The sequence below is a fragment of the Hemitrygon akajei genome, chromosome 22, assembly GCF_048418815.1.
Source record: "Hemitrygon akajei chromosome 22, sHemAka1.3, whole genome shotgun sequence".
NCBI classification, from domain to species: Eukaryota; Metazoa; Chordata; class Chondrichthyes; order Myliobatiformes; family Dasyatidae; genus Hemitrygon; species Hemitrygon akajei.
The window spans coordinates 46,222,670-46,237,261 of record NC_133145.1 but is presented as its reverse complement, the minus strand read 5'-3'; the positions used below and the strand labels follow the sequence as shown (position 1 = coordinate 46,237,261).

Here is a 14,592-nt window from a genome sequence, read left to right as displayed (position 1 = left end):
GAGCTGCAGCTCCAGTTCTTTAACACGGCCTCTAAGGAGCTTCAGTTTGATGCACTTTGCATAGATGTAGTTATCAGGGAGAGTGGAGGTCTCCCAATCTCACACGAGGAAGATACCACTCCCTTTGGATCATTCTCAGTGCACTATGTCCTAACTGGGAAAAAACTTACCTGGAGCCTCCAACCTGAGCTTGCCAAAGATTGCGTTCTTGTCTAACCCTGTTGTGCCACAGCTGGGCCACTCTAACAAAGCCTCACTCCAACAATGGCCACTCCACCTACACCTCTTCTCTTTTTATTAGCCCCACGCTGATTGCCACCTGCTGAAAAAAGCGAAAAGCATGCGAGATATTTTTAAACTTTGCGCTGCGTCAACAACGAACAACCTCTCATGCTGATTGTGGCCTGCTGAGACTGTTATATCACTAAAGATGGCCATTTGCTTATGATCTCTATGCTGCCTTTCTGAGTGTTCACAACAGTCCTGTTTCCTCATCTATTTCTCAGCAATCTATTCTTTCTTAGGTGCCCTTCAACCTTCCACTGATTCTCATTCATACTACAGGGGAATTTATATAATTACCAATATAACTTAACAACCAGCACATCCTCAGCCTGTGGGAGGGAGCAAGAGAACCCAGAGGAAAACAGAGGATGGGGGAGAACATGTAAACTCAACAGAGGCAGCACCCAAGATCAGGATCGACCCTGGGTCCCGGAATCTACGAGGCTTTCAGGTGTTGTTGCTCTTAAGACTTTCAAGCAAAAATCATCCCTCCTGTTAAGTGACATAGATAAGGCCTTACTTACATTGTGATCTCCACGGCAACAGAGCTCCACTGCGGCACTGGCCATTCGGCCTGCTCACTACCTGCCTGCCCAATCCCGGAATTCAGAGCCAGAGGTACGGTGGGTTCCGTAAACCAAACCGATCAACGCGCTGGTTTGGAGCAATAAACAGCAAAGCATCCAGAGATGTGTTTTGATAAAGACAACAAATACTCAGTAGAACACTTGATGCCATGATTTGATGGTATATTTTAAGCATTTAAGAAAATTATAAAAAGGAATTTCGGTTGTTTCCTGTTTAGAAACGAACATGCCCACTGACATTTTGCAAATTACAGCAATTCCTAGAAATAATTACTATTTTTACATAATTTTGTCTGCCATGAACTGAGCTTCAGTGTTTGAAGGTTGTTCCACAATTTAGGTAGGGCCTAATAGTACCTAGCACGATAAACTCTTTATTCCCAGATTACAGACTCTAACAGTTGCATTTCCTTTAATAATCAACAATGCACTCAGTTTGCGGAGAATGATGAAAAATATGAAAGTCAGAAGTCTTTTTACAGACACAGTCTTTTTCCATGAATTTTGTATACAAAATGAGGAAGGCTGACTTTTTGGTGCCAGAGCTGCTAACATTGATGGTTTTGTTCAATTATGGAATAATGGGAGATGAAAAGTGGTTCCTTGATTCCAGTTGCATCAAATTCAACAGTGTCTGGAATCTACTGACTGGGATTGCAGGCTCAGGGCTATGATCTCACCAGCTGAGCAATTTTCGCAGCCACATGATGTCTCGTGGCAAATTGGGACTTGGCATTACATGCTAGTTGAACTGTGTGGGAATTTTCTTTGTGCTTTGTGTTTTTTTAAGGTAAGCCACATTGGCCGGATTCATACAAAGCTTCTTACGAGTACCTTCAACGAAAGGCCCACAATGATGAACTCTCGCCCCCGTTGCATCACCCAGTAGTACCACAAGAGTCTTCTCTACAGAACCAGCAGTCACCATTCAAAACAGGTCTGCTAGTATTACTATCAGTTCGTGCTCAGCTTCCATTTCCTTTTTAGCAGCACGAGAATATTAAATGGAACACCTTTCTCCTTGACTACTGTTGGATGAGAATAATCTGGGCATTATTTCCACTTTCTGGGGCTCATTCTATTTTACTTTTGACTTTTTATGTCTATAGTAATGTCTGTAATTGAAAACATGTGCCTTTGGCCATGAACTTAAAGGACAATTAACCATTTCATTCAGAAGCTGCATTTTTTTTCCATTTGTCAAGACCTTAATGTTGTTTGATTCCAGAAGGATCATCTTACATTTCTGATTCCAGAACTGAGACTTAATGTTACTCTCATCGGGTTGCAACAGACTTTGAGGGATTTTCATCTTTTCAGATCTTATTCATATAACACAAATATAGGGAACATAGTTCTGGAGATGAACAAAAAGCAGTATTGTGAGAACTTAAATAATTGGATCTCCAAGAAGCTCTATGGGCAATTGACAAGCCACTGTCTGCAAAGAGCCAACTCTGCTTTTAATACATATCATTTGAAGGAATTTAATTCAACATATCAGATTGTATTTTTATCCATTATCTGTTAAAACAAGTTATCTGTGTATCTGACTATAATTTCAAATCCTGCTTTATTCTTATTAGAAGCAGGAGCTGGACCATCCACGTCAGGGCTGCGTAAAAAGAGCGATCTTTTAATCAGGAAGGAATTTCTTCAGCCAAAGGGTGGTGAATCTGTGGAATTCATTGCCACAGGCTGCTATGGAGGCCAGGTCGTTGAGTGCATTTAGGGGAAAGGTTACGGGGAGAAGGCAGGAGAATGGATTGAAAGGGAAAATGGATCAGCCTTGATGAAATGGCAGAGCAGACCTAATGGGTCGAATTGGCCTAATTCTGCTCCTATCTTTTATGGGTTTATGGTTTTAAGAGGGCGATGAAGATTTCAAAGGAAGAGTTTCACAGCAGTTTCTCTGAGTTGAGGAGTGACCAATCAGCAAGAGACAGTGTGCGGTAAGAGCAACCTTTCAGTCAGGTCCATGTTCAAGGTTGAAAGGAGGCTTATGAAAATGATTCTAGATTTGAATGACTTGTCAAATGAAGAATGTTTGATGGGTCTGGACCTGTTTTCACTGGAATTCAGAAGAATGAGGGGTGACCTCATTGAAAGTTCTCGATAGAGTGGATGTGGAGAGGATGTTTCCTATGGTGGGAGAGTCTAAGACCAGAGGACACAGCCTCAGAATAGAGGGGTATCATTTTGGAACAGAGATGAGGAGGAATTTCTTTAGCCAGAGGGTGATAAATCTGTGGAATCTGTTGCCATAGGCAGTTATGGAGGCCAAGTCTGCATGTATCTTTAAGGAAAAGATTAATAGATTCTTGATTGGTCTGGGCATGAAGAGATACAGGGAGATAGCAGGAGATTGGGGCTGAGAGGAAAATTGGATCAGCCAGGATGAAATGGCGAAGCAGACTTGATGGGCCAAATGGCCTAATTCTGCTCCTATATCTTATGGTCTGGTATATATTACTGTGATAGCTGATGCTTGGTTCCAAATTAGTTCATTGCAAAAATAAACCTTTGCATCTTTAAGATGTAACATTCAAAGTTTCTCTGAAAAGAATGTTTTTGAGGTTGACAATATGCATAGAGGGTCAAACTTTTGAGAGAGTGCAGTGGATTAGAGAATTTGGAAAAGTTGCAAGTCAATATTGGAACTTTCACAAAAGAGTTAGACTCTCAAGAACTTTAGAACATTAGATGAGCATTTGATGACTCTGGACCTCTACTCACTGGAATTTAGAAGAATTAGGAGAAATTTCATTAAAACCTATCAAATATTGAAAGTCCTAGATAGAGTAGACATGGAGAGGACGTTTCCTGTAATGGGAGAATCAAGCACAGCTTCAGAATAGAAGGATGTCCCTTTAGATAGAGATGAGGAAGAATTTCTTCAGCCAGAGGGTGGTGAATCTGTAGAATTTATTGCAACAGATGGCTGTGGAGGCCAAAACATTGGATGGATTTAAAGTGGGGGTTGATAGATTCTTGATGGGTAAGATTGTGAAAAGTTACTGGGAGAAGGTAGGAGAATAGGATCGAGAGGGGGAATAAGACAGCCATAATGGAATGGCAGAGCAGACTCGATGGGCTGAATGGCCTAAGTCTGCTCCAATATCTTATGGTCCTTATCTGATCTAATCTAGTTTGTACCAGGATAGCCACCAATACTTAACATTTGTATCACCTCTTCACTAGAGCTGACAACTGGTTATGCCAAAAGCATCATGTTTTATAATTGAAGTAGGGAAGAATATCCAGCTTTTAGGGACTCTTCCATTTCACTTCAAACGTGAATCGACAGCAAAGTACAAGTTAAAAGCTTTGTTCTGTTTATTCATGGAGTGCATTACAGACACAGTGTGGCTGTCATTTTGCAGCATAACAGAGTTTCTACAGAAACTGAAATGCATGGTACATTACTGGTAAAACTGCAGAAACTAGGCAAAGATGAAATGAACTGAACCAGATAAAGAATTCACTTGACTGGAATTGCGGTGGTAACTTGCAGGTGACTCCGATTCTGTGTGGTGAACCTTGGGCTTGTCACATTTCTTTTATTTAATTTTATTTTAGAGGTACAGCATGGTGACAGGCCCTTCTGAGCCTGCACCACACAACGTGACCAATTAACTTACTAACCTGCTAGTCTTTGGAATATGTGAGGAAATCAGAGTACCAGAGGGAACCCAGACGGCCATTGGGAGATCTTATCAACTCCCAATGCAGTTGATAGGGTCAGACAGCGACAGGAATTATACCTGGGTCGCTCACGCTGTAATAGCATAATGCTAACCATAGCAAACACGAGGAAATCTGCAGATGCTGGAAATTCAAACAACAACACACACAAAATGCTGGTAGAACACAGCAGGCTAGGCAGCATCTAAAGGGAGAAGCGATGTCGACGTTTCGGGCCAAGACCCTTCGTCAGGACTATGATAACCATAGGCTTTTTTGGTCTTGTGCAGATTTAATATCCCTTTCAAATGCAAATTACAGTTGGAGTTAGGTGTGCAGAAAACAGTTTCCCTTGAGCCTGAGACCTTCGCAGTTTTCCAGCATCTGTTTCCGTTAAGCACCACTTGCCAATTGAAATTTCATTTAGGAGAAGCAGTCAAGTTCTGTTCCTCCCCTTATCTTTGATTGTTTATCCTGGCTTTGTTTCGACACCCCTTTCCTCTCCCTTATGTTGGGCTGACATTCGAACAGGCAACATGTGCATGCTGCGATGAGAGACACAACAGGCGGAATCAGCATGCTCTTGTTAAGCAGAGGCAGTCCGATTTCTGGTGGTCCCTGGGCTGTGTTACACACCGACTCTGTGTCTAAAAGTAAGCTATAACCTGTCTTCACAAAGATCAAAGTCAGATTTATAGTGAAGAATTATGGTTTACCAGATTGAAAACCAATCGATCAGACCACAAGACAAGGAAATATAGTTGGACTCAACTTGGTGATTAAACGTAAGAAGTTGTAGCATGATGCCAGTGAGAATGACACATCGCCAAAAAGACTAACTCAGTTAAAAACAGTTTACTAACTACAGACAGAGTAATGAGAAGGGCAGTAATTCAGTTTGGTGGGTGAGCCACGTAAATACAGTGCAGTTTAAGAAAAATGAGCAAAATTAGATGTTATCTCCTCAACAACTGGTTTGCTGAAAGGATTTTTCAAACTGAAGTAAGTGTTGTTCAGTAACATGTTCAAAGGTTAATTTATTATCAAAGTATACAACTCTGAAATTCCTCAATTCTCTGGGTAGACATGAAACCAAGAAAGAAAAAAATGGCAGCGCGATCATCAACCCCCAAATCCCACCCCTCCGCAAACAAAAACGATCAAAAATAGAACAGGCACATCAATCCCCAAATCCCCTCCTCCCGCACAAAAAACGAATAATAATAGAACAGGCACATCAAACCGCAAATCCCTCTCGCCGCACAAAATGCGAACAAAATGGATCAACCCCTTAGTCCCCCATCCTGCACAAAAACTGAGCAAAGCGTACCAGGCACATTGAGCCCCCAGTCCCCATAGCCGCACAAAAAATGAACAAAACGGATCAGGCACATCAACCCCCAAATCCCTCCTCCTGCACAAAAAAATGAATTAATTGAATTAGGCATATTGAGCCCCAAATCCCCCACCCCATAAAATAAACCAAGAAGATCAGGCCAAAACACACAGAATATAGAAATTATAAGACTGAAAAGTAGGGTCTCTAGTCCAAAGTCCACATCCAAAACGTAGAAAATACCTGGACAATATTCTTTCGGCCCGGATGCAGCAGCAGGCTCTCTCCTCTCTGGTACAGAGCAACTGATCAAAAGACACCCTCTGTATTCGCTTTGAAGTTTCAATATCCCTTGTCACTTTAATCGGCAAACAATGGGAGCTTTAATCAGTGAAATGGAGCCAAACATCGGGCTGTGCCCCATTCTGCAGCCTGCCCTTCATGAGGTTCACGCACACTGTCTCCCGGAATCGTCTTGGAGACTGCAGAATGCTGAAACACCCAAACGATCTCTAAACCTCTGAACTTGCCTGGATGTTCCAATCACCCTCATTGTTGTAAATGGCGAATAATGGACGCCATAATTGTCCAAATTGTGTCAAACCTCGGTCCGTGTGCTGCCTTCTCACCACAAGATTTACTCCCGCTGCCTCTGTGTCCTGGAATCTCAGAGACTGCAGAGCGCAGAAACAATCTCCAAACAGCAAAACAAGGGCTCCAACAGTTCCAGAGAAGAACTCAAGATGAGAAACAAACGTAAAAGACATAAAAGAGGAGAAAAATATGAGCTCATGATGTGGTGAACTACAGATACCTGTCTGGACACGCCCCCTGCTGACTGCTCCTGCTGCTCCTCCCACAGACCCCGGTATAAAGGCGATTGAGGCCTGAGCCCGGCCTCTCAGTCTCCAGGATGTAGTATGGTGGTCAACTACTGCTTGTTCTTTCTTCCAGTCAATAAAAGCCGATATCTCGACTTCACGTCTCAGAGATAGTTATTGATGGTGCATCAATTTTATTGACTGGAAGTTTTAAAACATGGAAAGCGTTTTACGTCCGGAAAGATTGGATTTGGACCCCCAAGACCCTGAAGCAGCTCTTGCCTTTGAACTCTGGCTTGCATGCTTCCAATCATACTTGGAGGAGGTTAGTGCAACTGAACCCTCTGTTATGCACAGAATTCTCCTCTCGAGGGTCACCCCGAAAGTTTACTCACTTATCAGAGGCCTGCCGACCTACGAAGGGGCACTGGATGCCCTCAAAAGACAGTACCTGCGGCCGGTGAACACCGTCTACGCAAGACATCGCTTACCTACGCGACGACAGCGGCCTGCAGAGTCGAGCGCCCAGTTTCTCCGAGCCCTACAGACACTCGTGCGGACTTGCGATTGCAAAACACTCATGGCGGAACAGCATGCGGAGCTCCTCGTACGAGACGCCTTTGTTACAGGAATCAGGTCAGAGTATGTGGACCAGTGGCTGCTGGAAAATGCCGATCTTACCTTAAGCTCGGCGATCGAGACGGCCGACACGCTGGAGGCTGCTCTGCACAACGCTGACACTGTCCAGCCGCGCGATCCCCCACCGGTTCCGTGGACACCTCAGACCCCGCCGCCGCCGGTTCCTGCGAGCGAATTCGCCAACGCCGCTGCCAGTCGCGATTCCATGAACTCCCCGAACCCGACCACAGCTGCTGCCAGTCGCAAGCCCGCGCAGTGTTACTTCTGCGGACTCGAAAAGCACCCCCGAAAACACTGCCCGGCCTGAGAAGCGACCTGCTCCAGCTGCGGGAAGAAGGGCCATTTCGCCAAGGTCTGTAAGTCTAAACCACGAGCGGGGTCGGACAGCGCTGCGTGTGAGGCATGGGGGCCGCCATCTTGCCTGCCCACCTCGTGCGAGGCATGGAGGCCGCCATCTTGCATGCCCGGATGGGGGCGGCCATCTTTGTTGGCGCCAACATGCCCCGCCCCCTACCCACCGGTGCTTACCGGGCACCAAGACGACAGTTCAACTCTGGCCACCGTAACCCTCGACCAAAGCGCCCCACACCGGCTTGCAAGGTCAATGATGGACATCCTGGTGGAGGGGCACAGGACTAGCTGCCTGTTTGACACAGGCAGCACTGAGAGTTTTATTGACCCGGACACAGTGCAACGCTGCGGACTCGAGTGACTGAGTGTTGACTTTAAGGGCCCCCTTCCCTCCACCGATTGCAATGTCTACTTTCTCAACATTATCGACGAGTACTCGCGGTTCCCCTTTGCCATCCCCTGCCCCGACACCACTACCACGTCCGTCATAAAAGCCCTGCGCCAGCTCTCCACTCTGTTCGGATATCCCTGCTATATCCACAGTGATAGAGGGTCCTCCTTTATGAGTGATGAGCTGCGCCAGTACCTGCTGGGTAGGGGCATTGCTACTAGTCGGACCACGAGTTATAATCCCCGGGGAAATGGACAGGTGGAGAGGGAGAATGCCACAGTGTGGAAGGCCACACTTTTAGCCCTTAAGTCAAAAGGGTTGCCGGTCTCTCGATGGCAGGAGATCCTCCCTGAGGCACTCCACTCTATCCGCTCCCTGTTATGTACGTCCACCAACGCCACCCCTCACGAGCGCCTATTCTCTTTTCCCAGGAAGTCTGCCACTGGGACCACCCTACCGGTTTGGCTGACGTCCCCAGGGCCAGTGCTGCTCTGGAAACATGTGAGGAGCAATAAATACTCCCCGCTGGTCGAGAGGGTTCACCTTCTACATGCGAACCCCCAGTATGCTTACGTGGTCTTACCTGATGGGCAGGAGGACACGGTCTCCGTCCGCGACCTGGCGCCCACAGGAGCAGCAGACCCCTACCCCGAACACTCCACGGTAACTATGAACCCTGTACCCGAGGTGATACGGCGCACACCGAGCCCTACACAGACTCCTCACAACACTCCTATACCAGGCGTCTTGTACGCGCATAAACCAGGCGCCTCGCACACGCATGAGGGATCACTGACGCCTAGTGGGCTGACACCTCCAGTTAGGCCGGAACCAGCACAACCACCATCTCCGGTGCAATCACCACCGGCACCTGTGCAATCACAGCCGGTGCTACATAGATCGCAGCGACAGATTCGACCACCTGATAGACTTAACCTGTAAATATACTTGTAAGAAACTTCGCCCCATGGGGACTCTCTTTTAAAACAAAGGGGGGGTGAATGTGGTGAACTACATATACCTGTCTGGACACGCCCCTCTGCTGACTGCTCCTGTGGTTCCTCCCACAGACCCCGGTATAAAGGTGATTGAGGCCTGAGCCTGGCCCTCATTTCTCCAGGATGTAGTATGGTGGTCAACTACTGCTTGTTCTTTCTTCCAGTCAATAAAAGCCGATATCTCGACTTCACATCTCAGAGAGAGTTATTGATGGTGCGTCACATGATCTATCCACAAGATGTTGGCCAAAGGAGCATTGTACGCAGGCGCCATCTTGACTGGATGTTGCTCCATGGAGAATCTTTCACACAGATTGCTGATAGTAGTTAAAAATGGCTCTGATGCGATTTACATGAAAAGAATGAGGAGCATTTAATTAAAATCTATAAGAGACCCAAATATAGTTGAATTGGCCATATCCTTGAGTGTTCAAATCAGCTAATTTCAGTTTTAGGTTAAATAATCCAGGAAAAACAGTGCATGTCATCACTAGACACAATTGCGACGCTCTCATCCGAGAGTTGGAAGTAGGTAAGACGAGAATTAGGATTGCAATGTTCAAAATGCTTGTGGCAACTACAGGGGCTGATACAGGCTGGCTGAGAAATACTTACAAATGTTAAAACCCTGTTCACAATGATTGGAAACATTCATAAACAATTACTATTTATGAGGCAAAACTAAGGTTTTATTAGCAGTCATTAGTCACTCTGAAATAGTCATTTGGTTCAGAACTAATTAACAAAGGAAAGCCATCATAAATTAGTTACTGCTAACTCCTGGGAAAACTACCAGGACTGCATTTAGTTTGTTTTTCTGCTGGAGCAAATGACTGATGAGGGCAATGTGTTTATGCTTTAATATGGATTTTCAGGAGATGATGGATAGCTCAATAGGATTAGTAAAATTGAACTCCTTTGAATATTTATTTATTTAAACATATCGCATGGTAACAGGCTCTTTCAGCCCAACTAGGCCACGCTACCCAATTACATCAGGTGACCAATTATCCTACTAGCCTTTGTGAGTGAGACCCCCCCCCCCACTCTTGGTCAGGGTCGACCATGGGTATTACATCCTAGCTGTCTAGATAAGCAAGCCTGGGAAGAACAATATGGAAAGCAAGCTGTTGCCCATGTTCCCCTCTCCACAGATCTGATGAACCCAGAGAAACGGCAGAGTTTGGTACGAATAGCAATGCAGGAGGCAGTCAGCATTGAATTAAAGGTCGGACTGCCTTAGGGACTCCAGCTCTGGATTTTTCCCTCAGGGTTTACTCCCCGTGAGTGGGTATAGTCGCAAAGGAGTGGAGTTTCGAGATCAGAGACACCAGTAACCCGTCTTTGCCCTTCTCCTGTCAGTAGAAATGGTTCCACTGGGCTTAGTAGCTAAGCCACGTGTGAAGGCCAGGAGCTGGACTTGGTTGTCAGAGGCTATTTGAGGCACACACCATTGGGAGCATTTAATAGGTAGTGGGAGACTGTCCCTACTACCACCCCTGGCTATAACAAACTTAAGGAACCTCCTAAGCTTTACGCCTTCAGAATGTGGGAGGAAAACTGGAGCACCCAGTGAATACCCACGTGATTACATGGAAAACGTACAAAATCCTTACAGGCAGAAGTGGAATTGAACCTGGGTCGCTAGAGCTGTGTTCACATTGTCCCAACTACTACATTACTGAACCGCCCTAAGTAAAATAAAAGCCCAAATTAAAGAAAATTATAAAGTGCAGTGGCAGTAAAGGTAGGGTTTTATTATTTCAGAGGAACTGATCTGGACCCAGCATCTAAGTGCAATTACAAAGAAAGCACAGCAGAGCCTTTACTTTCTTAGGAGTTTGTGAAGATTCAGAATGACATCTAAAACATTGACGAACTTCTATTGATGCGTGGTGGAGAGTATATTGACTGGCTGCATCACAGTCTGGTATGGAAACACCAATGCCCTTGAATGGAAAACCCTACAAAAGTGGTGGATACAACCTAGACCATCATAGGCAGAGCCATCCCTGCCATTGAGAGCATCTACACAGAGCGCTGTTGCAGGAAAGCAGTTTCCATCAGCAGGGACCTGCACAACCCAGGTCATGCTCTCTTTTCACTGTTGCCATCAGGAGTAAGGTACTGGAGCTTCAGACCTCACACCACCAGGTTCAGGAACAGTTATTACACCTCAGCCATCAGCTTCTTGAACCAGAGGGGATAACTTCATCACCTTCACTTGCCCCATCACTGAACTGTTCCCGCAAACTATGGACTCACTTTAAAGGGTTCTTCATCTCATGTCCTTGATATTTAATTGCTTATTTATTTATTATTATTATTATTTCCTTCTTTTTGCATTTGCATAGTTTATTGTCTATTGAACACCAGTTGAGTGTCCAAGTTGGTGTGGTCATTCATTGATTCTAAAATGGTTATTATTCTATTATGGATTTATTGAGTATACCCACAAGAAAATGAATCTCAGAGTTGTATATGGTGACATAATTTACTTTGGACTTTGAACTATGAACAATGAGTTGTCAGTACTTTTTCTTTTGTCTGGCAGATAAATGCATGGGGCTTTCCATGACCACTTCTTGATATATATTTATTATCGGTTAGAAACTGGAAGTCAGGACATATGGGTTAATTTCAGGTTGGAAAGATGCAGCAGTGGGCGTCATGGGATAATTTCTGGGACCTGAACTACTTACAATTTGTGCTAGACTGTGACATTTAACAAGTTAAATGAAGAGACTGAGGGTATTGTCGAATTTGCTGATATTTCATGATACTGTAGATGGAAAATCAAATTGTGAGGAAGCAAAGAAATTGCAGAGATACAGCAGAGATATGTTACACAAGTGGAAAAAATTGCCAGTTGGAGTATACTGCGGAGAAATGTGAGTTTTAAGGAAAGAATGGGAAAACAGAGTTACTTTCAAATGGACAGAAGCTGCTGAATGCCATTGAACAGAGGGGCCTGGATGTCCTCCTATGTAACAAAGAGTTGCCTTATAGATGCAATAAGTAATTAGGAAGAGTATAGAGATTTGAAAGAGAATTATTGAAAAGGACCTGAGAGTAAAGGAAGGAACATTTTACTTTTTTGGAAAGGAGTACTGCTGAAGCGGTCCCTAAAGTACTGTGCACAGCTTTTTTCTTTAAAGCAGGGGTTCTCAATCTGGGGTACATGGACCCCTTGGTTAATGGAAGGCATAAAAACGGTTGGGAACTCCTGCTTTAAAGGAAGCATTCCAGAGAAAATTCATTGAGCTAATTTCTGAAACTTGATGTGGTAAACTGCGAAGTGATATATGAATATTCAATGCTGGTTAGCCAGAAAGCGATTTTAACTGGAGGTGTAAAGGCAAATGCTGAATCCCCTATAAAATAATGAGATAGTGCATCCAGATCTGATCACTGTTTGGTGTCAAAGGTTATGGGAGAAGGCAGGAGAATGAGATTGAGACGGATAATAAAACAGCCATCATTAATTGGTGGAGCAGATTCAATGGGCCAAATAGCCTAATTCTGCTCCTATGTCTTATGGACTTGTATGAAGGACATGAAGACATCTCTAGGCCTTTGACATAGAGTAGAGGCAGAGATGGGAGAAACTGCAATTGTCATCCTTGGAACAAAGGAGGTGTGGGGTGATGTAAGTGAAAGTGTTTGGAATTGTCAAGGACCGTAACAGAGTGAATGAGATCAAAGAATTATCTTTGGCAGTAGGGCAAATTATTAGAGGGCATCAATTTAAGGCAAAGGCAAGAGTACAAAAATTGATAGGAAGAAATTACTTTTCTGTAATCAAGTGGTATGATCTGGAACTTAATGGCTGAAGTAAAGATGGAAGAAGTTTGAATCAGTACTTGGCTGAAGAAAAATCGCAGGGCTACAGGGAAAAAGAGAACAGGGTTGAAGTGAATGCTTTTGCAGAGAGCAGACGATAGCTTGGTGGTTAAGCTAGAAGGCAAGAGTCATGGTTTTCTTCCATTCTGTTTCTATATCAGCAGATACACATTTCTGTCATCTTCTGGGAGATTCATGTTCTCCATCCTGAAAGGTGTCAACTCAAACTTCGTTAAGTACTTACCTGAAAGGAAATGAAAAATGATTGTACTTTAACTATGTTTCTTGGTTCAGTCCTGACCTCCGGCCTTGCGGACTTAGCTTGTTGTCTCTGTGACCACGTGGACTTCCTCCAGGTTCTCTGGCTTCCCCTCACATCCCAACGAAACGCGGGTTGGTAGATGACTTGGTCACTGTAAACGTTTCCTAGTGTGTAAGTGAGAGGTAGAACTTGGGAGAGCTTCTGAATATGTGGGAGAATAAAAATAAAATTATGAAAGTAGGATTCTTGGAAATAGATGGTAGGCTTGGACTTGAAGGCCTAAAGGACCTGGTTCCATGCTGTATGTCTATGACTCTTGAAAATATATATGTGTCAATGGGAATTCAATGTTAGCAAATTACCTTTTCAAGTAAGACCATAAAACTATAAATTTTATGAGCAGAATCAGGCCATTTGGCCCATCCAGTCTGCTGTGCTATTTCATCATGGCTGATCCAATTTTCCTCTCAGCACCAATCTCCTGCCTCATAGCTTGTTAAGCAGCCTCATGTGCGGCACCTTGTCAAAGGCCTTCTGAAAATCTAAGTGCACAACATCAACTGATTCTCCTTTGTCTATCCTGCTTTTTATTTCTTCAAACAATCCCAACAGATCTGTCAGGTGAGATCTTCCCTTGAGGAAACCATGCTGACTATGGCCTATTTTTTCATGTGCCTCCAAGTACCCTGAGACCTCATCCTTAATAGTCAACTCCAACATCTTCCCAGCCACTCAGGTCAGACTAACCGGCCTATAGTTTGTTCTCTTCTGCCTTTTTCCCTTCTGAAAGAGTGGGGAGACATTTGTAATTTTCCCTCCTTCCAGGACCATTCCAGAATCTAGTGGCTCTCAAAAGATCATTACTAATGCCTGCATGATCTCCTCAGCCATGTCTTTTTGAACTATGGGGTGTACACCATCTGGTCAGGTGACTTACCTACATTCAGACCTTTCAGTTTTCCAAGACCTTCTCTCTAGTCAAGGTAACTTCACACACTTCATGCCCCCTGCACCTGGAACTTCCACCATACTGCTAGTGGCTTCCACAGTGAAGAATGATGCAAAATACTTATTCAGCTAATCCTCTGCTTTGTTGACCCCATTATTACCTCTCTGGCATAATTGTCCAGCTGCCCAATATCTACTCTTGTCTCTCATTTACACTCTATGTATCTGAAGAAACTTTTGGTATCCTCTTTAATATTATTGGCTAGCTTACTTTCGTACTCCATCTTTACCTTCTTAATGACTTTTTTAGTTGCCTCTAATTTACATAAATCTTTGGTCTATTATATGCCCTCTGTTTGGCTTTGAATTCACTTGTTAGTTATGGTTGTGTCATCTTTCCTTTAGAATACCTCTTCCTCTTTGGAAAGTACATATTCTGTAATACCA

At 44.2% G+C, this 14,592-nt stretch overlaps 1 protein-coding gene across 3 annotated transcripts in view; it reads left to right on the top strand.

The window, feature by feature from the left end:
- Positions 1-14,592, top strand: part of LOC140714687 (platelet-derived growth factor subunit A-like) — an 86,830-nt gene that overhangs the window by 56,689 nt on the left and 15,549 nt on the right. For 2 of the 3 annotated variants that reach the window (XM_073026144.1, XM_073026143.1), the window contains one exon: positions 1,663-1,809. The exons of the other annotated variant lie outside the window; for it this stretch is intronic. In XM_073026144.1, coding sequence (XP_072882245.1) covers positions 1,663-1,809 — 147 coding nt within the window. The remainder of the gene's footprint in view (positions 1-1,662; positions 1,810-14,592) is intronic. 3 annotated transcript variants of the gene reach the window in all.